This window comes from Schistocerca piceifrons, chromosome 2 (genome assembly GCF_021461385.2).
Source record: "Schistocerca piceifrons isolate TAMUIC-IGC-003096 chromosome 2, iqSchPice1.1, whole genome shotgun sequence".
Taxonomy (NCBI): domain Eukaryota; kingdom Metazoa; phylum Arthropoda; class Insecta; order Orthoptera; family Acrididae; genus Schistocerca; species Schistocerca piceifrons.
The window spans coordinates 1101938519-1101960457 of NC_060139.1; the positions used below are offsets into that span (position 1 = coordinate 1101938519).

Below are 21939 nucleotides of genomic sequence, written 5' to 3' on the forward strand. Positions count from 1 at the left end.
TAGAGAATTCTTAATAACGACTTGACATAACCACCTCGGCGTATCATCTTGTCCCCATCCACTACTGTTCATCAGCTCTTGCATAATTAAAGAAGCACAATGACAAACACACTTCGAGACTAGTGAGCTCACACTCGACTCACCTCGTAAGATCTAGAAAAACGGAGTATCAAATACAAAAATTCATGTGAATGGGTCTAGATGATACGAAAGTGGAAAACATTGTTTCTCTGGCAGAAAATGAAACTGGTTGTTGAATTCATAAATAACCTTAACATAGTAATTTGTTTCGTAAATAAAAAACGCCTTCTCTTGCTGTACTGTATTTTATTCTCCCACACTGGTTTCGCGTTTTTCATTTTAAAGCATAATCACTAGGAGCTATGGTAACAGTTGCGGTATACTTTTGTTTAGATATGTATTATACTTTCTGACTATAACAATCAAGAAGCAAAACAATACGCATATGTTTGTAATTTACCGTAAACCACAAGAACTGGCATTATCATCGACCAATGCTCGAACCACTTACACTCACAAAACAAGCAACGCTTCGACATATGCTCCATAGACTCAACACCGACCCACTCAACAAAGAAAACTACCTAAAAGAATTGGACATAATAATGCAAATAGCCCAAACCAATGGACACAATTGGAACACAATCCCAAAGCTAAACGAAGAAATTAAAAGTAAAATAAAAGCAGAAACCACACAACCATTGACAACATCACAACAGAACCAAACACAATCACAAACACCCAGTACCATAACAACTACACAGAATAATCAGGAGTGTCTAAGAGAAAACACACGATGACATACAAACGCAAACTCACACACAAAATCACCAACATTTTCAAAAGACAAGGAATAAACATAGCATACACAACAGACAATTCTGTTCAAAAATACACCCCAAAACTGGCAAAAAAGCAGAGATATATACCAGAAAGCAGGTATAGATGAGGACGTGCAAGTATGGGACAAACTCTACATTAGCAGAACACCTAAGAGAACACAGTCACAAACCAACCACTAGAGAAGAAGACATGAAAATAATTAGAATCAACAATAAAAAACATCTCATGACCGTTCAAGAAAATTACCACATACAGTAAACCAAAGCAGAAAAGAAAACCCTGTAGAATGATCAAATACATACGCCAAACAACTAATGGTTTACAGTAATAGATCAAATTATCATAATAGTAATGATAAAAATAATAGCACATCACCTCCACGTGTCCATCAGCCTCTACACAAAACATTTGAACCAAAACTCAAATCAACTGAACACAAGAACTCTCAACCATCCTCTGGACAAAAAAGAAACAAAAAATTCCATGCATCTCTCTCTCTCTCTCTCTCTCTCTCTCTCTCTCTCTCTCTTTCTGTCACACACACACACACACACACACACACACACACACACACAAGCATAACAGAAATGAGTAGGCGTTAGTTTTCGGCATATACTTCGTTAGGTTGGCAACATGCACATAAATAAGCAAACAGGGTAAGATACACGGTGAACTCAAAGTAGTTACGTCTTGAGGTCACAGTTTTGGATCAAATGTCTATGTTAGTGACAGAAGGCTGATAGTTTCTCAAAACAACAAGGGCAAACAAAATGAAAAGGGGGAAGAAAAACGTTCGAAACATAAAACACGCTAATGTTTCGGAAATGGAGCGGTAGTGCGATCTTCGTGTGACCAGATGAGAGGAAACGCCGATGCCAACTAAAAACAAGAAGAACTGTAAGTAATCACTTATTTACACAAAAAGCGAGAATTGAACCGTTTTATATTCTACGAATAGTACATATCGAAACAAAGTATATATTAACTATATCATTATACACTCCACCGATGATACCTTACAGTGAAAAAAGGCGAAACGCTTCTGGGAGAATAAAAGAGAGAGCACGAAGAGAAGGCGTTCATTGTGCACAAAACAGGAGGCCGGCCTCGTAGACAGAGCCAGTAACTTATCTGCCACTTGTGTGGCCGTCCTCGAAGCCCGTCTTCTTATAGCCTGCTCGGTTCGGCTGTTGAAGACTCACTGATTCTAATCAATGGTAAGGCCATAACATACCTGTCATATCTTGGAAACTACACATCGTCTGACTGCCCTTCGTTCGTGGCTGTACCGAGGTAGTCCTGCGGCTTTGACACTCCCTCTTCTCTCCAGAAAATCTATCTATTTAGGGATTTGTAATGTATGTTTAATAATAATTAAGCTTTATTGAAAAATATGCTTACATGAGCTACACGTTGTCGACATTCAAAAGGAAACTACAGCCTACGGCAGGAGCTGCGGTCCCCACAAGAGGGTTGAGGCCCCAAATTCGCCAATGGAGAGGCGCCGGTGGCAGTCCTGCACGTCCAATAGCTAACAGCTGCTGAATCCTTTGAAATAACGATGTGGACATCCTCGATAAGCGAGCGTCTGCAGACGAGAAAGCAACTGACGGCCAACTGCTGAGGCGTTTGGTCGAAAACATCGGAACTGAAAAGTAGCCACGGTGCTCCGATCCGGTCAATAATGCCAGCAGTGCCACGATTTCGTAAGACAAAAACATCCAGAATTTTCGCACCAACTGTTTCCAAACTCAAGCTTACTCACTGAAATTTCAGAAAGTACCTCGTTCCCACACGTTTATGGCGAGGAAGATGATCCACGCCATACATTTTTACGGTGAGTTAGAAACAGCAGCACGTAAAAATTCTTGAAAGTAAGCTCAGAGGTTTCGGCCTTCCGTTGCCAACCAGTCTCCACATCTTGTTAGCTACTGCTGACGCAGCTATCTATAGACTAATATGAGTTTATAATAAACGTAAACACCTGACTATATCAAACCGAGATGGTAAACAAATGAAATCTGAACCGCGCCTTCAGCATTTGTACCGCCTTCAACAGTGCTACCAAAATACTTGTTCCCGTAATTTTAGGTAAGATAGTACACCGCGCTTAATGTAGACTAAGATGGAAAGGAGCTATTTCTATGGAATACATGAAAGAGTATTTATCAGTTCGTACTGCAGTGTTAGGCGGACTGCTCCACGTATCCCGATTTTCATGTCATATTCTTAATCTTACTCAGTCTTTACTTAAAAATTGTATGTGAAAATTTGTAATTCGATAAATTTCTGTTAGTTTGTTCTGTATGTCCTTTATAGTATCGCATTATTTTGAAATGTTGGAAACAAAGAAGGACATAACGAGTTGTAAGACGGCCGTGCGGACAAATTCGTAAGGCCAATTAAAAATGTAAGAATATAACTTGCTGGACTGGTTGCAGTGAGCTAGTAGGCAGCACGCGCTTGCCACTTACATCTTGGATGTTCTTGACGAGACGCACCACCTCCTCAGGAGCTCCTCGCAGGTGCACGTCAAACTTTATAGGCTCTCTCTGCAAAAGTAAAGAACAGGAAAAATTACAGTGGTGCCGGTCTTTACGGTACAGCTTTGTGCATTTTATCTTCACCGTGTCTCTCGAAAATGAAATTTGTAGTAAGTTCCTACGGGACCAAACTGCTGAGGTCATCGGTCCGTAGGCTTACACACTACTTAATCTAACTTAAACTGACTTACGCTAAGGACAACACACACACACACACTCATGCCCGAGGGAGGACTCGAACCTCCGACGGGGGCAGCCGCGCGAATCGTGGCAAGACGACACAGACAGCACGGCTCACCACTTTTATTTATTTGGCAAACATACGACACCAACATACACAAAAACCATTACTTTTCACTCCAGGGTTACGTAACAGTATTACAATCAGTTTCGACTTCTTGGTACGTCATCACTGTATCATCCGTTTAAAAATGAAGAGAAACGGTGATAATACAAGACTAGGAAACTAATGTCCAAATCAAACTGATTTCTATACACCATCATACGCACTTCAACAATACAACTGAACCGGCTCATCGAAACTCTCACAATGTACACATATGGTCGAACTTAGTAACTAAGTAATAATATTAAAAAATATTCAATTTATCGTAAGTTTACACAAACGGATTTTTACGGTTTTTTTCCCCCGATCGTGTGATAGATGCTTGCATTGGGCCGCATGTGGCCCGTGGGTTTCTGGAAACTCCTGGGTTAAGGGAACAAATCGATTCCGTAACAACGCCTTTTTTGGCGTATTTTGAAACTTGCTTTTTTCCAAGTTCTTTTGTTTCTGTTCTATTTTCGGACAGTTCGCACTTGTCTATTAATAGCCGGAATTAACAGTTTTTTATACTGGTTGTTTACTGCGTTTTTAGCCGCATTTTTACGGCACTGTCGGCAGCTTCATACCGTAGATGTACTGTGTTGTAACCCAGGACTGCCGTTGTTTCTAGTGGGATCTTTGGGTCGCTAGTGCAAAAATGTATCACGAAACCAGCAAAGTGTAAAATCCCTGCATTTCACCTGTTTCTTAACGGACATAAATCTATTTGTTTCCGTTCTCGAGATCACATATTGAAGGGTCTCTCTGTACGCCTCTTCATGTCACTCCAATTTACGGTGCAGTGAGTGAATTCCCTCCGACATAAGAGTGGTCAGCAGCTGAGTGCGTTCATATCAGCCGCAGTTTACACATTTTTCATGTATTGTGTTTAACTTGTCCGCAAATGGTCCGATTCAGATGCACTTGCGCAAGGTGCATTAAGATTTGCTACTTCTCTGAGTCCAACACTCATGTTCACAGCGTCTTAGTGTCACATTACACTTTAGCTGTCCCTTCCCGTATGTGTGTGTGTGTGTGTGTGTGTGTGTGTGTGTGTGTGTGTGTGTGTGTGTGTGCGCGCAGTTACGAATTCTACTTGCATAGCTGTAGAACTCAGAACTGTCTGCTGCTGTGAGTGTAGGGCAAACTGTAGAAGAAGCTTGGAGGGTAGCAGAGACGTTTCTGAACCACGTGTGCGGCCTGGTACGGGATAGCAGGCGTAAACCCCCGCCTCGTGGGGAGGCTGGGTAAGGGTAAGACGGCTTGCTCGTAACAGCTTCTTCTCGGTAATTTAGTATGTTTCAACACTCCTGGACACATTCATAGTGTTATTAGTTTGGGTCATGTAGCGAGTTTTGAATACTTTGAAATTTAGGTGATTTCGTAAGCTACTGTTTGATTCAAATAGAAGCTTGAACATGTTGGGGTGTGTTGACTGCTTAACGATTCAGTTCAAGACCCTGAGTGCGTCTGCATTATATGAAACCACTGTGGATCATGCCACTGATTTCTCAGTCCGCTTTAGTCCGTAACTTCCAGTGTTCGGTAGTTGCTTTGTGCATCACCACGTCGTGTTAAGTGTTCGTGTTCGAGAGCCTTCAGGTTTCGCATCTCTATCTTTGTGATATAATCTCAGAACCGAGGTTTAAGGTTTATCACGTATCGAACTTAATATATATCTGGCACCAGCAATTGTCACATTTTATCATGTTCACAAGTCCTTTTAGTTAAATTATCGAGTCAATAAACGTTCATTTTTTACCCGTAATTAGACCAGCTGATTAAAAAACACGGAAAAGATTTCAGTTATTTATTACCCGAAAAATACAAAAGATAGAAACACATTGCGCGCGTCACAGGACAGAGGGCGGTTCAGAGTCTTATGTTCGCACAGACACCGGACACGAGCACCGTCCGTTGCTCGAGAATCATCGAGACGGCAGTCAATTTCATTCCACACACGAATCGACAAGCCCCTGTTAATTGAATCGACAGCTTCGACAACTCGATTTCTCAGCTATGGAAGAATAGCTGTCACAGATGGGACAAGGACTCTCTCTTTGTATGTACACACACACAAATCGCAAGGTACGAGGTCCGGTGACATCGTAGGCCAAAAGCTATGAACCAGACCTTGTTGTCCAGCGTTGTGGGACAGAGGTGTTAAGAGGTGAACGTAAGGCGGGACTCCGCCACCTACAAAAATGAAATCACTGCAATCTTCGTGAAGTTGAGGGACAACCAACTTTGCAGCATGTCCAGGTATGATATTTCTGACGCAGTTTCCTCCGAAATAAAGAAAGGTCCGTAAATTTGTGAACAAAAACGGCATAAAACATATTCAGTTTCGGTGAGTCTCTTTCATGTTCGACGACGAAACCAGGATTTTGTGATCCCCAAATTCTTACACTTTGGCGGTTTACTTTACCCGATCGATGAAACGTCGATGAGTCGTTCGGAAAAAAATGTCCTCTACCATATCCTAGACAACTGAAATGCAAAATTCTGTTACGATTGCCGGGACGCAGCCGTTGCAGCAACTGCAATTTGTAAGTCTTCGTATGCAAACGTCGTTTCTGAACATGTCACACCGCTGTTTCTGGAAGTTGAAGTTGCTGGCGTGTTCATCTTGTGGTGTTGCGATAGCTCTGTGCAAAAGCACCTCGGATACGCTCGAGATTTTAATCAGGCGTGTGTGGCCGGCCGGTGTTCTTCCCTTTCCACACGCATCCAGCTTGCAAGAATTTTGTATGCCAGTCAGACATCTGCTTCTACAGAGGCGTCTTCTTGCTGAATCCACGGCGGGATGCACTTGAGCAATGCATTGAATTCGCGCAACTTCCAAGACACAAAATGATTTCGCCTGTGGAACAGTGGTCACGTTGCTACAGTAAACAGTACAACTGTCTCAAAATCACCCAGCGTACGGGCAGACATTAAAGTGTCTTCAGAAAGGAAAAGAAAATTGTGTGAGGCAGCAAGAATTACTTAAGACCCAGAAGTTATTTTGCACTGAGAAAACCAGTCACAAAATCAAAAAATATGTATATTAGAGATGAAATTAACAACTCGGCAATAAAATCAAAACAGTATGGAACGTTGTTAGAAGAGGCTGGAAAAGTAATCAGTGGGGTAGGTAGTATTACCGTTAAAGAGAATGAGACCATCTTAACCAACGGTACACAAGTAGCTAATGTATTTAACAACAACTTCTTAAGTGTTGGTGAAAAAATAGGTGAGAATAGTTCAAAAGAAAAAGCCAAGAAGTACATGGAAGAGGCAGTTTTGAGAAATCCTAGTCAGATTAGTTTTCATCTAACAACCTCTTGTGAAATACGGAAAACCATCAAATCTTTGAAAAATAAATGTTCTGTTGGAGTAGATGACATATCTAACAAGATATTAAAACAATGTGGAGCAGTTACAGCTGATGTTCTTAGTCACATCTGTAATGCATCACTAACTCAAGGTATTTTCATTTTCCGAGACAGGTTAAAATATGCCACTGTCAAGCCTCTCTACAAAAAAAATAGGACACCACAGATGTCAACAATTACTAACCGGTGTCCTTGCTCGCGGCATTTTCAAAAACTGTCGAGAAAGTAATGTACTCGAGAATGATTAGCCATGTCAGCAGTAACGGGATACTTAGTAAATCACGGTTTCGATTTCAAAAATGATGTTCCATTGATACGGCAATATACAATTTCACTGCCCATGTAATAGAGTCTTTAAATAGTACAATTTTACCAATAGGAATTTTTGTGACTTAACCAAAGCATCTGATTCTGTGAACCACGACATTGTTACAAAAGTTACAATTCTATGGTATAAATGGAACAGCACATGAGTGGTTTAAGTCATACCTACAGGACAGGAAGCACAATGTTTCTTTATATGGCTTAAGTGATGTAAGGGAGTTTCCCAGTCCATCTAACTGTGGTGAAATTGCGTTAGGTATTCCACAGGGTTCGATCATGGGTCCCCTTCTGTTCTTGATATATCTGAATGACCTCCCTTCTTACCTCGAACATGAAGCTAAACTGACACTGTTTGCTGATGATACAGGCGTCATTATTAATTCAGTAAAATAAACTTCAATAGAAAATGATAGAAATAATGTCTCTGGAAAAGATATTAATTGGTTTTCTGTGAATGGGCTTGCTCTGAACTTTGAAAAAACACAGTACATCTAATTTTCTACTGCGAGGAGAACAGTTCCTTCAATAAATTTTACACATCAACAGCAGTCAGTAGCCAGGATTGAGCATACTAAGAGAATGAGAATCTTAATTGGAAAAATCATATTTTAGGTCTCCTAAAGCGAGTATGTTCATCAAATTTTGCAATCAGAATAATTGCTAATTTTGAGGATACAGAAATTAGCAAGTTAACATACTTTGCGTACTTTCACTCTCTGATGTCATACAGAATAATATTTTGGGGTAACTCAAAACTTAGGCAAAAAGTATTCACTGCTCAAAAGAAAGTGGTTAGAATAATGTGTGGGGCTCATAGTTGCACATCTCGTAGGCATCTCTTTAAAAGGTTAGGAATCCTTACAACAGCCTCACAGTACATTTATTCAGTAATGAAATTTGTTCTCAACAACACGGATCAGTTTAAAAGCAACACTGACTTTCGTGATTATAACACCACAAGAAAGAAAGACTTGCACTATCTTCTACTTAACCTATCTTTGGCACAGAAAGATGAAATAAAACGTCTGACAGACACCAGTAACAGTTTTAAAAATAAACTGAAATCATATCTCCCTGATAACTCCTTCTATACCATAGATGAATGCTTGAATGGGAATAAATAAATCTATAGGTATAATATATGCATTTTGTGCTATTTAAGGGAATTAGGTAGGTAATAAAAATTTTGAGCTTTAAAATAAAATCTTCATTTCATGTGTGCATTTCTTATCCACTTGGCATGTTCCACATCATAATGGTTACTTTGAGATTGATCAGTGGAACACATAACTAACATAAGTGAAATTCATACCCTCAGGGAACTCCCAGCGCCCTCCCCTCCCCCCCCCCCCCTACTGTGATGCAGGCGACCAAGGGAAAAATGGTGGGAAATTCGAATTTATTGGCAGGAATATCAAATTTTGTGTTCAGAGACCAACTGCCCTAGTTCACAATACCATCACCAGAGGGCACTGTTAGCCCTCCCCCACTTCCGTCTCCCCTCGTCTCTCATGAAGTAATCCAAGATGGCAGTCCAGAAAAAAAGCGCGGAAACCAATAGGAATGCTGACGACTTTGGCCAATAGGGTTGCAGTGTCTGGTGACGTCATTGGAGGAGATATAAGGCGGGCTCAGCAGCCCCACAGGCTTATTCTCACTCAGTCAGCCAGTAGCAGCGGCAGTAGAAGAAGAAGAAGAAGAAGAAGAAGAAGACCTGTGAAGCATCAGCAGCAGCAGTCGAGATCCAGCACACCACTGCAGAACAGGAAGAAGCAGAAAAGTAAGTGCCACATATTACGTCTGTGTCTGTAGTTAGAAATTTTATTGGTTGTCTCGTCTCTCGGTCTGCATGTGACACTTTCTCCTTCTTCGATCTGTCGAGGCCAGTACGGGTGACCACCGGACCCCCAGCAACCACCACGTTCAGACCTGCAGCAGCAGCAGCAGCAGCAACCTCCAGCGTGTCCGGACCTGTAGCAACGACGTGGGATCCTGTAGGACAAGGAGCTCCTATTGTCTTTACCACACATCGATTTGTGTGTAGGATGCCCAGCCTGATCCCGACGTCTCGAAAGCTGCTGGTGGCCCTAACAGCAAGATGGAAGTCAATACTGGTCGCTGACATACGACCCGAGGCACCAGACATCCGTGTGGTAGCGCAGGGGCAGAATGAAGATGCCGTGCATAAGAAGGTTCCACACGTAGCCCACTTGCTGGAGCTGTTATTGTCTGTCCCGGTCATCAGTTTGTGTGATGAGGATGTGCAGCTGGTTCCCAACGACTGGAGTGCTGCTGGTCGTCCTGAACAACAAGATGGAGGACAGTACTGGTCGCTGACACGTGACCCTTCCCAGCAGACCACCCCTCTGGTAGCGAAGAGACAGAGTGCAGGCGCTACGGATTAGAAGGTAGCGAACGCGCCTATAGTTTGCAGTCCTATACAATTTAACTTCTAGTCGAACGAAGTGTAAGTGTTGGTACAGAAGCACATCGTGACTAGGGCTTGGCACGTGAGGACAGGAACTGAAAGACCGTCGAAGGGTGTAAAAGTGCCTTTTTGTAAGTTCGACTGCGATGAAAAATGTCGTGCAGAGCGCTACATCGATCAGCAGACGGCCACAGAGTATTATCCAACTCATACTCCACCGAAAATTCGCCTTACTGCTGTGACACTATCTATTTTAACAGTGTATGATGACTCTGCATTATGCGTGGAATCAGGTGACAACTGTGTTTTCTATGGCACGCCTCAGTTATGAACTTATACAGTGTGCATACTGTGCTACGTCTTGCCTTGTACGGACTGAATCGGTGATTCGCAAGCATATAATCCACACATAACGAAGTTGTAAGCTTTCTACGCCTGCATAGTGTACATGTTGCTCATTTGGAACAGTAACCTTGTTTCTGCGTCAGTTAGAGCCAAAAGAGAAACAGGTTAAATGTACGTGTGAACAACCAGAGTATTGCAAGGTGCCCATCCGTTTGATCCACAGAATTTATTGCATACCAAAAAGCTTTGTTTGGAAAATAGTGTACTGTCTGGCGATTCTTTTTAAATACTGCATCCGATGTATGATATTTAAATAAATAATAAGTTTATATAATCTCAAACAGTGTTTGTGCTTTGTTTCTTACCTCTCTCATTATAATCCAAGTATTACACTTATTAATACATTTATTTTCAATGCTGCACCTGTAATCATGCAGCAGCAGACAATTGCCTCAAACACTTCCTCGCCAGTCATTTAAAACTGAATGATGAAGTTACTTTTCATGGGTAAATATGAATTCTCTGTGTATCCATTGTGGCTCAGTTGGTTAAGTGATGGAGGTATAGTGGCTGCACATATTATCACCATCCTTACAAAAGTGTGTGCGTGTGCGTGTCTTTCTATGTCTACCTGACGTAGTCGGTGTCAGAAGATGTAAAAGAAGACCAGAAGAAGAAGAATGGAATACTCCTTCCTGATAATATAAGAGCAATTATTATAAGTCAATCCACTAGTGGAAAGACTAATGTTCTCATGATAGTACTAACACATGTAGATGGAGTCCGATTTGAACATGTTTGTGTAATCTCAAAAACGCTGTTTCAGCCCAAGTATCGTCTATTACAGGAGATACTGCGCGGTGTAAAAGGCGTTACGTACGCGACATTCAGTGAAAGCGGTGATATCACCCCACCTGAAAAAATAAAGCCAAACATTGTGTTCATATTTCACGATGTTTCTGTGGAAAAATATGACCAAATTCGAAAATATTTCTGTTTCGGTCGTCATATGCGTACTGATGTTATCTACGCTACACATATTCCTGAGTCCTGAAACAGTTGATTAGGGATAATGCAAACGTAATTATAGCCTTCAAACAACAACACAATCTGAATTTAAAGCACTTTACCAAGCACATTTACGAACTGACATGTCATTCAATGATTTTGTAAAGATATGTGCTGATTGCTGAAATCATTCACAGTATGGGTTTGTCGTTATTCATAAAACAGGAAAACTGAATGACATTAGATATAGGCGAAACTTCAGGAGTTTCTGTACATTGAGAGGTGAGCACATCAGATCCGCTGCATCATGGACACGTTCGTACGCATGTCTGACTCTCAACCCGAGAGAATCGGTGTACATAGAGAGAATATTCGCTTGTCCATGGATGCGAAAATTCAGACTATCGCGCATAAATCTTGAGGTATGCGCAGGGAGCTAGAGATGTATTATCGGACTCTTCTGAGAATGATCAGCACACTAAATGAGATAGTTACTGAAATCGGTAAGAAGGTAACCGACTTAACTGAGAAGGTTGAGGCTACTGAAGGGAAAATATATGTATAGGTGAAATACTACATTTGACTGATGTACATAAGATCGCAAAAAGCCAGAGTAACAAGAAATATAAAACCAGTACTCAATGGTGAAAACAACAACAGCACTAGCCGTGATGGTATTGATATTGAGAATAGAACAGCGAAGAGTCGAATCCCACAGTACACATACTACGATGATCCCAAAGAGCTAATAGATCGAATACGTTCATTCATGGCATCAGCTGCTGTAGGTAACACAGCTCATTTGAATGAGGTTGTTTCAATAATCTCCGAGCTTAGAGAGAGAGAGAGAGAGAGAGGTATTATCGAATAAGTATAGAGACAGTAGTTCGAGAACTGCACAAACCAGGACGCAATACACGCCCACGTCGGTATGTTGTGAATGAAGGTTTGGATGACTTATGGCAGGCTGGTCTTGTAAATACGACGGCATATTCACATGAGAATAATGGATTCAGATATATGAGGTTCAAAAATGGTTCAAATGGCTCTGAGCACTATAGGACTTAACTGCTGAGGTCATCAGTCCCCTAGAACTTGGAACTACTTAAACCTAACTAACCTAACGACATCACACACATCCATGCCCGAAGCAGGATTCGAACCTGCGACCGTAGCGGTCGCACGGTTCCAGACTGTAGAGCCTAGAACCGCTCGGCCACTCCGGACGGCTATATGAGGTTCGTCTAAATGAAACCTGGTCATGTGCTTCTACCTTTGCATTACACGTAAGGCCGGCCGGTATGGTGGCGCCATCTATTGGTTGAGGCTGACACGTGAGCACCGTTTGATGTCGAATTGCACCAGTGTGGTTTCACGCCGGAGAGGAGGTGCTCACACAAGGTACCGTCCACTGCCGAACATGCAGGCGAGTGAGCAGAACCAGAGAGGAGTAATTCGACTTTTGGCGGCCGAGGGAGTCGGAGGCCGTGCACTGCATCGATGTATGAAGGCTGTGTACTACGAGTACAGTCTGAGTCGTTCAAGTGTTTTGGAATGGCGCAAACGATTCCTTGAGGGTCGCGGGTCACTGGAAGACGATGCTCGTCCCGGACAGGCTCATCGTGTCATCAAACCGGAAATGGTTGCGGAAGTGAATGCTTTAGTCTTGGACAACCGCAGAATCACCGCGGGAGAGATCTATAGGTTAGTGGGTATTAGCGTGGGCAGCGCGCACTTGAACTTGGGAAAAATCTGCGAGCAGCACTGACCGCCGAACAGCGCAGTACTCGAATGGCACCGTCTCTGAGTCACGTACAACGTTATCATGAGGAGGAATACGACTTTCTGTGGCGTATTGTCACAGGTGGCATGGTGTCAACACTTTGAACCGGAAAGCAAGCGTCATGACAAGCAGTGGACACACGCGACTTCACCACCTCCGAAGATACAAAAGGCCGCGGGCACAGCAGCTCACGACCGCAAGGGCCCACTGCTCGTCGAGCTCCTGGAACGGAGAACCACCATCATTGCCCAGCGTTATCAAGAACCTTAGACGAGCCATCAAGTGGAAACGTCGAGGCATGTTGTCCAGTGGCGTTACCCTCCTGCACGATAATACCCGCCCACACACGGCCAATGCGGTGAAGACGACGTTGCAGCAGTTTCGGTGGGAAACGCTGGAACATCCACCGTACAGCCCCGATGTTTCACCGTGCGACTTTCATGTGTTTGGACCTCTAAAACAAGCTATTCGCGGACGTCGATTCGCAACCGACGACGACGTTTCGATGTTTGTGACTGCGTCCAGGCCTGGATCCGGCGGCAGCCTACTGGCTTCTTCAAGCGTGGAGTCGACCGGCCAGTGTCTCCAAGGGATAAATGTGCCAACTACTTTGGCGACTATTTTTGAGTATGTGTACTGTGCATAACTACATTTTTGAGTTAATAAAATCGTTACCGTTACTTTACACTAGTGACCGGGTTTTATTTGAATGCCCCTTTTTAATGGTAACTGATCTTTTTCTTCTTCTTATTAACTGTCGCTTGGGCCTCGGAGACCATACGCATCCTCTAAATTCCTCTTGCAGTGCTCTCTGTTCCTGGCTTTTGTAGTCCATTCTCCTTCACTCAGGCCCTTTGCCACCGCGTCCTCGTCCAAAATGTTATCCTTCCATCTGGTTCGTGGCCTTCCTCGCTTCCTTCTGCCCCCTACGGATCCAGAGAATGCTACTTTAGGTAGTCGTTCCTCCTCTATCCTAATTACATGTCCGGCCAACATCACTCTCCTCCTCTTCATCCTTCGACTAATATCAGCCTGTTGATATACCTCCTTCAGTTCCTGGTTTTTAAGTATTCTCCACTCCTGTGTTTCTGGGTCACTCTTGGGTCCAAAAATTTTCCTTAATATTTTCCTTTCAAAAACTAATAATTTTTGTTCATCTGCTTTTCTAAATGTGAAGCTTTCGGACCCATATAGAGCTACTGGCACAATTACTCTCTGATATAGCCTAAGTTTGAAGCTTCTGGAAACAACTCTACTGGATAACACATCTCGTAGGCCAAAATAAGCCTTATTCGCTGCTGATATCCTCGCTTTCATTTCAGTTTCCATTTTACTCTGTTCATTGATGATGCTTCCCAAATATTTGAAGGTGTCTACTTTTTTTAAAAGTGAGATTATCAACTGTCAGTGGACTTCCATCATTGGGTGCCTTGCTCACCCCCATGTACTCTGTTTTCTTCTCATTAATGTCTAATCCTGCTTTCCTTGCAATGTTTCTGTAGGAACTCGTCATGTGTTGTAGTTCTTCTTTGTTTCCACTTATTAGAACAATATCGTCCGCATAAGCAAGACGATGTATTTTATTCCTACACGTCTTTACTCCAACTGGGTTTACTTTTTGGCGTTCTCTATCTGTCTTTTCCAAAACCATATTGAAAAGTATTGGAGATAAAGCATCTCCTTGTATATGGCGTGTTCTGACTTCAAACTCCTTTGACACTCTTGTGTAGGCCTTTACTTTGCAATAGGTTTCTTCCAAGCACATCCGAACTAGGCATATTAACTTTCCAGGAAATTGAAACTCTTTGGGAACCCTCGTTATTGTGCTCCTGTGTATGCTGTCGTAAGCTTTTTTGAAGTCAACAAACACCATGTGGATGTCAACGTTATGAGAGTAAAAAGGTTATCACTAGTCGACCTGTCTCTCCTAAAACTTACGATAGCAGCCCGCAGCCATTTGAAATTGACGACCAATGTAGACGTGTTTAGGGCTGGTTTTTTTATAGTATTGCCGGCCGGTGTGGCCGAGTGGTTCTAGGCGCTTCAGTCTGGAGCCGCGCTGCTGCAACGGTCGCAGGTTCGAATCCGGCCTCGGGGATGCATGTGTGTGATGTCCTTAGGTTAGTTAGGTTTAAGTAGTTCTAAGTTCTAGGGGACTGATGACGTCAGATGTTAAAGTCCCATAGTGCTCAGAGCCATTTGAACCATTTTCCAAAGAATATTACTTGAGGTGCATGGGTTGGGCACTCAGTGTATTGCGAGTAATTAACTGCACTGATAGTCACCGATAATTTCTTCAGCAAGTGGTATCGCTCTCTTGAGCAGACAATGTGATAGGATTCGGTAGGTCACATTAAGAAGAGAAATTCCTCTATAATTACCACAATCCAGTGGGTCATTCTTTTTTAAAATGGGGCAGATTATGGCCATTTTCCAGTCGCCAGGCATTTTCCCATATTCCCATACTTTGCTTATCAATTTCGCCATTCTTTTTACCAATTCTGGCTCTCCATTCTTTATTAGTTCACCCACAATTCTATCTTCACCTGAAGCTTTATTATTTTTTAAATTTTTAAATATTCCCTGTATTTCTTCTTCGCTGGGTCTCTCTTCTTTGATGTCTATTTTGTCTGGCGCGTCATATAAAAGAGGTTCGGTGAGGTCTTCGCAGTTTAGTAAATTAGCAAAGTAGTCTGCCCAACGCTGTTCTACTTCAGCATCACTTGTGAGGATTTTTCCTTGGGTCTCTTTAATAAATGTTTCTCTCTTTTTATATTTTTGTGTTCCTTTCTTTACTTTTTGGTACATCTGTCTTGTCGTGTGATGAATACAATCCTCTTCTGCCTCTTTTATTAGTTCCTTGTAATACTTCCGTTTCTTCTGCCTTAGTATAGTAGCTGTTTCCTTTCTTATGCTGGTGTACTTGTCTCAGAAATCGTGGTCTCTCAGATTTTCTAATCACATCTTCGTAGCCAACCTTCTTTTTCCATTTTTTGCTGGCACAGTTGGTTGAACCACACTTCATCGGACAGTATCTTAGAGGCTGCACTGTTTACCGTCTCCTTAATTGCTCACATCACTGGCACTTTCCAACTCATCACAGCTCATTAGGTTTTCTGCTACTGCTGACTCATACTTTCTTCTTACCTCTGTTTCTTTTAACCTATTTCTGTTATTAGGTACAGTCTACTTAGATATTCTGCACACTTTCTTATATTTAATGTTCATTTTACTTATCACCAGGAAGTGATCAAAATCACAGTCTGCTCCTCTAAGGGTTGGAGTACCTTTGATGCTGTTTGCATAACGCTTCTGAATGCATAGATTGTCTATCTGGTTTCCTGTATGCCCGTCTGGTGCCATCCGTGTTCCTTTATGAATATCCTTACGATGGAACCTTGTACTCACGATGCAAAGATTCTTATCAATTGCGAAAGTGATCAAATGGATTCCATTGTCACTGGTTTCCTGATGCAGGCTTGCATTACCTACCACCGATTTATAGATGTTTTCTTGGCGCAATTTGGCATTAAAATCACCCAATGCTATTTTGACATTGTGATTTGTCTATATTCAGTATAAAATTCCTCCTTAATGCAGTCATCCTTATCCTTATCCTCGCATGGGGCATGTGCATTAATAAAGGATATATCACTACTTCGCTCTGCGATAGTGATGTAGGAGATTCTGTTAATAGATTTAAATTCGTTCACTGCTTTCATTATTGAGTCATGTACATAGGAATCAGTACCCAATTCATGGCGTTCGCCACAGTCTCCATACAGTATACTTCCTGCGTTCGTCTTGATTGATCCTCTACCCTTCCATATAATTTCCTGGAGGGCTACTACTTTCAGCTGGTATTTCTCTAATTCTTTGGTCAAATTCTGCATAGTCCTGGTCTGTATAGGCTATTCTTTGGTCAAATTCTGCATAGTCCTGGTCTGTATAGGCTATTCTTTGGTCAAATTCTGCACAGTCCTGGTCTGTATAGGCTCCTAACATTCCATGTTCCAAAGGAGAAACCCGTTATCCGTTGCCATTTCCGATTCCAAGTGAGACATTCCTGATTCTGAGGCTTATGTAGAGCGCCCTGACCCAGATAATGTTTTATGTGAGTGGAGAGGTAACCCTCAGCACAACCGCCAACCTGGAGGACCGGGACCTTTTGTTCGGATGCCACTCCTAGAGGCGTTGCCTTCTCTACGGCTCTCGACCTGCCCCTGGACAGTAAGGTGTTAGTTTTGGTCCGCGGGTCGAGGAACGGTCACTATATATAGTGGGTACCGAGGAAATGGTTATTGATACATACTTCAAATATGTCTGCGCGTTACCCATAAAAAAATGGGGAGAAATTTCGCAGATGTGTTTGAGAGTTTGCTGGAGACAGGGACGAATCGATGCCCCGACAACCTCCAAACCTATCATGGTGGAGTGTTTTACAATAGGTATTACAAGAATGTGTTGCAGCGGTATGGAATACATCACTACTCAACATTCACCCTCCTGAAGGCGAGTATCGTGGAAAATTTGAACAGAAAAATAAAAGATCAGATGTGCACGCGTTTGAATCCTCATGACTCGTAAAAATGGACTGATATCTTCCCAGATATAACTGCTCATTATAATCGAACCACACACAGCACAATAAAAATGAGACCAATGGACATTCATGATGATGGACTCATGGGTAGGGCGTACTATCGCATTAAAATATTGGATCCAAGCAAACAGAAATTTAATGCAGGTGACTTGGTGCATATCTCAAAACACAAGACAGCATTTGGGAAATCATATCCGCCAAACTGGTCGACAGAGATACTTACGGTTTCCAAGTTGCAAAGAATGAATCCTATAACTTATATTTTGAAGGGTAGTAAAGTTGAAGAAACTGCAGGTTGCTTATACACTGAAGAGTTGTACAAAAGTCAAAACCAGATGTGTTTCTCACGGAGAGAATCGTAAGACGTCGGGGAAATAGAGCACTAGTCAAATGGCTTGGTTTTCCTGCAGCACAAAACAGTTGAATTTGTGTTAACAATTTGCTATTTAAGGGGTGCACGGTCCACAACCACCGCAGCAGCATAACATGCGTGCTAGGAGACACAGAGAGAAGGTGACGGTATTCTAGGCAAACTGCCAGTGGAATTATATATTCCGGGTTATAACTACTGTGGACCTGGAAAAAACCTTCAAAAACGCTTGGCACCACGTGATAAGTGGATTCATTTGCTCGACAATACATGTCTGCAACACGACATCGCATACGCTGCAAATAACGATATCCCAAGTCGTCACATAGCAGACAGGATTTCAGCTGATAAGGTTAAGGTGACACGCAGAAGAAAGGATATTGGTATAGGTCAACGTACTACAGTATTTGCAGCTGATAAAACCATGCGTGGAAAAATTAAGTTGGGTTTAGGAGTGATGAATTTCGAGTGAGCTATGAAGTAAACAAGAAGAAGAATGAGAAGCAAAGGTGTCTGAAGAACTGTATCCCGACAGTGATGTATCCAGCTAAAAACACTCTTAGGAGAAGGGAGCAGGAAGAATAAGAGGATCAGTTAAAGCACAACGAGTTCAACTGACACCCAAGCCGTCTAGTGGGTTTCTTGCGCTCCTCACTCCAACCCTCTCCGCTCTCCCGGCGGTGCGGCCCCTCGCTGGTAGCTCTGGAACTGTTGTTCGAACAGCCACGAACGCGTCAAACTCCCAAGCGCTGTTAGAAGAAGCAAGAAGACGTAACCGCATGATGGAAGCCGCAGCCATCAGGAAAGGAGTATACTTGAAACCGTACAGGAAAGGGCTTGATCTATTCGAAAATAGAAAAAGCCTACCAGATTGGGCACTCGTAAATACTGATCTACTAACTTTGTTGGAAAAAAAATTCAACATTCCAAGATTCCGTGTTTTGTGGGACGTATTACCGAAGACTACGTGGAAAACTGGTGAATATGGTATACTGAATTTAGATATTGATGGAGGTCCTGGCACCCACTTGATGTTATGAAAAATGCAGATAGCGTCTACTAGTTCGACTCATTTGGTGACCTGCTACCGACATAAGAATTACAATGATACTTCAGTAGCAGAAGACGTGTGTTCTACAATTTTCAGCGCTATCAGGACAGACCTCCGAGGGCATCTATGCATCATGTTTCTTTTGACGTTTACAAAGAAGAGCTTAGAACATTCCTTCATCACTTGAGGTTCAGATGCAGTGTCGTACACTTTGACTTTAAAAGAACGATCATCTGTTTTACGTGCAGATTACTTCCCGCCAGTTGACTGAAGCATTTGTGAATGGAGTATTGCATTGACTGGGCAGTAGCCGTACAACGGCATTCCAAATATCACTGTAACAACAAACTGCATATGGATATTAATGGTGAAAAAGATATAGTGGAAATAGGACCTGATGCCTACGATATCGACGATTTAAACGAAGTCTTCAAACCGTCTGGAAAAGGTATTGAACTATATGCAAACATCAGTACGCTCCAATCTAAAATAAGGCCTGTGAATGCAACGACTGACATTAACCTGAAAGCTTCAATAAGCCGCCTACTGGATTTCACAAAAGGACAGGTTCTGAAGAAGGATCCTAGTAAATTTTACAAGTCGTATCAGAGTGCGGACACACTGCCTGCCAGTACAGCCCGAGTCGAGTGTAACACTGCAGCGACACCCTGATTCTTACTCTTTACGGACTCTTCCCCTCAGTTGCAACAGGGTAGAACATTGTTGAGACTCCCACCGACGGAGGATGGGCCTACGGTATAAAACCAGTGCGCACAATCCACAGCACGTCACTTCGCTGCAGAACCGCAATGTGATTACACGTGCGAACTACGAGTTTCTTAAATCAATTGGCTTGAAACCTCGCAATTACACCCTCAGTCAATATAAAGAGTCCAGTAGAGTATGATGAGCCAATTTTACGTCAGGAATATTTCTCGCATAAGTTCTAGGCATCTACCGCATTAAAGAAGAATACTGAAATTAGGATTGCCACCCAGCACCAAAACGCGCAGGCCGTTGCATGCAAGAGTTTCATATATTTAGGGGGGCATTCAACAAAACAGGCGGCAGCGATACAGTGGAATCCAAGCTAATAGGTAATACTCAAGCGTTCCTGTGTCAAGAGACACGCTTTTAACTCGATGGGTCTGAGGTTGAACGGCGTAACATCACCCCTTAAAATGTATGTCTCTGCATCACTGAGTGATCCGAATGTTTTACAAAGTGCAGGATGGTTCACAGACGATACAGCAGATAGAGCAGTTGCGAGTACAAGCGATTTGCTGCATGTATACCTGTAAAAATGGTTATGGGCTACTATGAGGACATGAGGCAGATTATTATGAATGCTGACAGGAACTCATTTTGGTACGGAGTGCGATGGATAATAACTCACACGTGCAAGGAGCTGAAGAAGAGAATATGGAAAGTGCCTCACATCCCTGTATCAGACGAAGACTGAGACCTTTTAAAGTTCCGAATTCCGGTACATATTTATCACTAACGTTCTGCTTTCAGGAGGTTTTCGAGTACCCATTGCTATCGACTGCAAGCAGACAAACATGGGCTATTAAAACCTCTTCTCAGCTAGAGACGCCAAGATTCATCATAATTGCGTTTCAGATAGCAGAGGGAATATAGCAAATGATTCCACTGTATTCAAAAACTGATGTCAGCGTTTAGCTGAATTCAGAATTCTACCCATACGACAATTTACACCTGCAGTGGTATGTAAATGTATACAGTCTAGCGTATCATATGCGATTGAGGTTTGTTGCTTCTTACTATGAAGGATGCCTACTCAGCCCACCAATATTCGAGGAGCTATCATCCATCTTCGTAGCACACTGCTCAAAACAGAACGAGATAATTAAATCTGGACCTCTAGATGTTCGAATTGACTTTGAATCTTGGTGGAATTTCAAGAAACACATTGCAGGGTATGATCAAGTTCTACGTGACCCTGTGGTTAATGACGGCCTACTCACCGGTATTGTGCATCAAGCAGTATAAATGAACAGGCGCTGAGCCATAACCAGAGCATTCCACAGTGGTATCACAAGGTGCGAGCATCACTGTGACCAGCTCAGGGTTTCTATGGCGGTAAGCGTAGACAGTTCATATTTAAAGATGTTGCATTTGCAGTGACACAGAAGATGCCGAAACAATAGAGACATTCTCAGCAAACGTTGCATCACCGAGGCCTTTCAAGGATGTGAAGTGATCTAAAACACGGAAGAGTGCAGAGTGGTTAACACATTTCTACCACGGAGTTCACTGGGATGATCCTGGCATACCCTACAAAGATCTACATCTACATCTACGTGATTACTCTGCTATTCACAATTAAGTGTCAGGCGGAGAGTACAATTACCACCTCCAAGCTGTCTCTACCGTTTCACTCTCGAACGGCGGGCGATAAAAACGAGCACTTAAATTTTTCTGTGCGAGCCCTGATTTCTCTTATTTTATCGTGATGATCACTTCTCCCTATGTAGGTGGGTGTCAACAGAATGTTTTCCCAATCGGAGGAGAAAACTGGGGATTGAAATTTCATGAGAAGATCCCGTCGCAACGAAAGCGCCTTTGTTTTAATGATTGCAACTCCAATTCACGTATCATATCTGTGGCACTATCTCCCCTATTTCGCGATAGTAAAAAAAGAGCCACCCTTCTTTGTACTTTTTCGATGTCATCCGTCAGTCCCACCTGAAGCGGATCCCACACCGCACAGCAATACCCCGAAATAGAGCGGACAAGCGTGGAATAAGCGGTCTCTTTATAGACCTGTTACACCTTCTAAGTATTCTGCCAACGAATCGCAGTCTTTGATATGCTCCACCCACAACGTTATCTATGTGATCGTTCCAATTTAGGTTATTTGTAATTGTAATCCCTAAGCATTTAGTTGAATTTAC

General features: G+C 42.5%; 1 protein-coding gene across 1 annotated transcript in view; it reads right to left on the reverse strand.

Annotated features, from left to right (window-relative positions):
- The window catches only part of LOC124777336, a 798431-nt gene that overhangs the window by 247804 nt on the left and 528688 nt on the right, over window positions 1–21939 (reverse strand). The window contains exon 4 of the mRNA XM_047252702.1: window positions 3339–3416. Within this exon, the coding sequence (XP_047108658.1) occupies window positions 3339–3416 (78 nt within the window). The remainder of the gene's footprint in view (window positions 1–3338; window positions 3417–21939) is intronic.